Source organism: Mastomys coucha, unplaced genomic scaffold (assembly GCF_008632895.1).
Source record: "Mastomys coucha isolate ucsf_1 unplaced genomic scaffold, UCSF_Mcou_1 pScaffold22, whole genome shotgun sequence".
Classification (NCBI taxonomy): domain Eukaryota; kingdom Metazoa; phylum Chordata; class Mammalia; order Rodentia; family Muridae; genus Mastomys; species Mastomys coucha.
This window is the reverse complement of record NW_022196905.1, coordinates 128021347-128022324: the sequence shown is the minus strand read 5'-3', so window position 1 is coordinate 128022324 and position 978 is coordinate 128021347. Positions and strand designations below refer to the sequence as shown.

The 978-nt window shown below is 46.8% G+C and overlaps 1 protein-coding gene across 1 annotated transcript in view; it reads right to left on the bottom strand.

The window, feature by feature from the left end:
* Gtf2ird2b (GTF2I repeat domain containing 2B) overlaps window positions 1-978 on the bottom strand; it is a 39044-nt gene that overhangs the window by 27320 nt on the left and 10746 nt on the right. Inside the window, exon 4 of the mRNA XM_031391157.1 lies at window positions 393-568. Coding sequence (XP_031247017.1) covers window positions 393-568 — 176 coding nt within the window. The remainder of the gene's footprint in view (window positions 1-392; window positions 569-978) is intronic.

Sequence of the window (978 nt, the reverse complement as noted above, 5' to 3'; positions counted from 1 at the left end):
CTAACTTCAATCGATCATCTGAACTTCAGTGGAAGGAGAAAACCAACTTCTTATAAGTTGTTCTGTTACCTCCATGTGTACTGTAAGAACATGTACAGCTCGCTCACACACAAACACACACACACACACACACACCACATACCATATCACACACTCTTACACAAATGGGCATATACACATCACATCTCATGTACACACACCCCATACCATGTTACACACACACACATACACACACACAAGCACAGGCACATGTACACACACATGTACACACTCACACACAAGCACAAGCACATACACACTCAAACACACACATCACATCTCATATACATATACCATGTCAACACAAATGCACACACACCACATACCATATCTCTTTCACACACACACACACACACACACACACACACACACACACACACACACAGGGTGCCTGTGCTCCACAGGGACTCACGGTAACACAGGCAGAAATGGTCTTGCACTGCTGTCCTGAGCAGCTGGGCTTCTCCAGGACAGGCTGCCCCATTTTCCAGACACAGTGGCTTCTCTTCAGGCAGCCCTTCCCCCTGGCCTGCAAACACAGGGTGAGTATGGTTTAGAGCGAGCATTCCTTCTGTTCCCCCTGCATCTGTATTTCTCATACTGAGAGGAGAAGGAGGGAAAAGGGGGACAATCATAAAATAAAATATGCTTTAAAGGAATAAAGAAGGCAATTTTTTTTTTTTTGGTTTCTCGAGACAGGGTTTCTCTGTGTAGCCCTGGCCGTCCTGGAACTCACTCTGTAGACCAGGCTGGCCTTGAACTCAGACATCTGCCTGCCTCTGCCTCCCAAGTGCTGGGATTAAAGGCATGCACCACCACTGCCCAGCTAAAGAGGGCATTTTTGTTTGTGTTTTTGTAAGAGTGGAAGCCGTGGCTTCACACTCTACTAACTCAGCCGTATCCCTCAGCCCCAAGAACAGAGGTTTCTTTGTTGTTTGT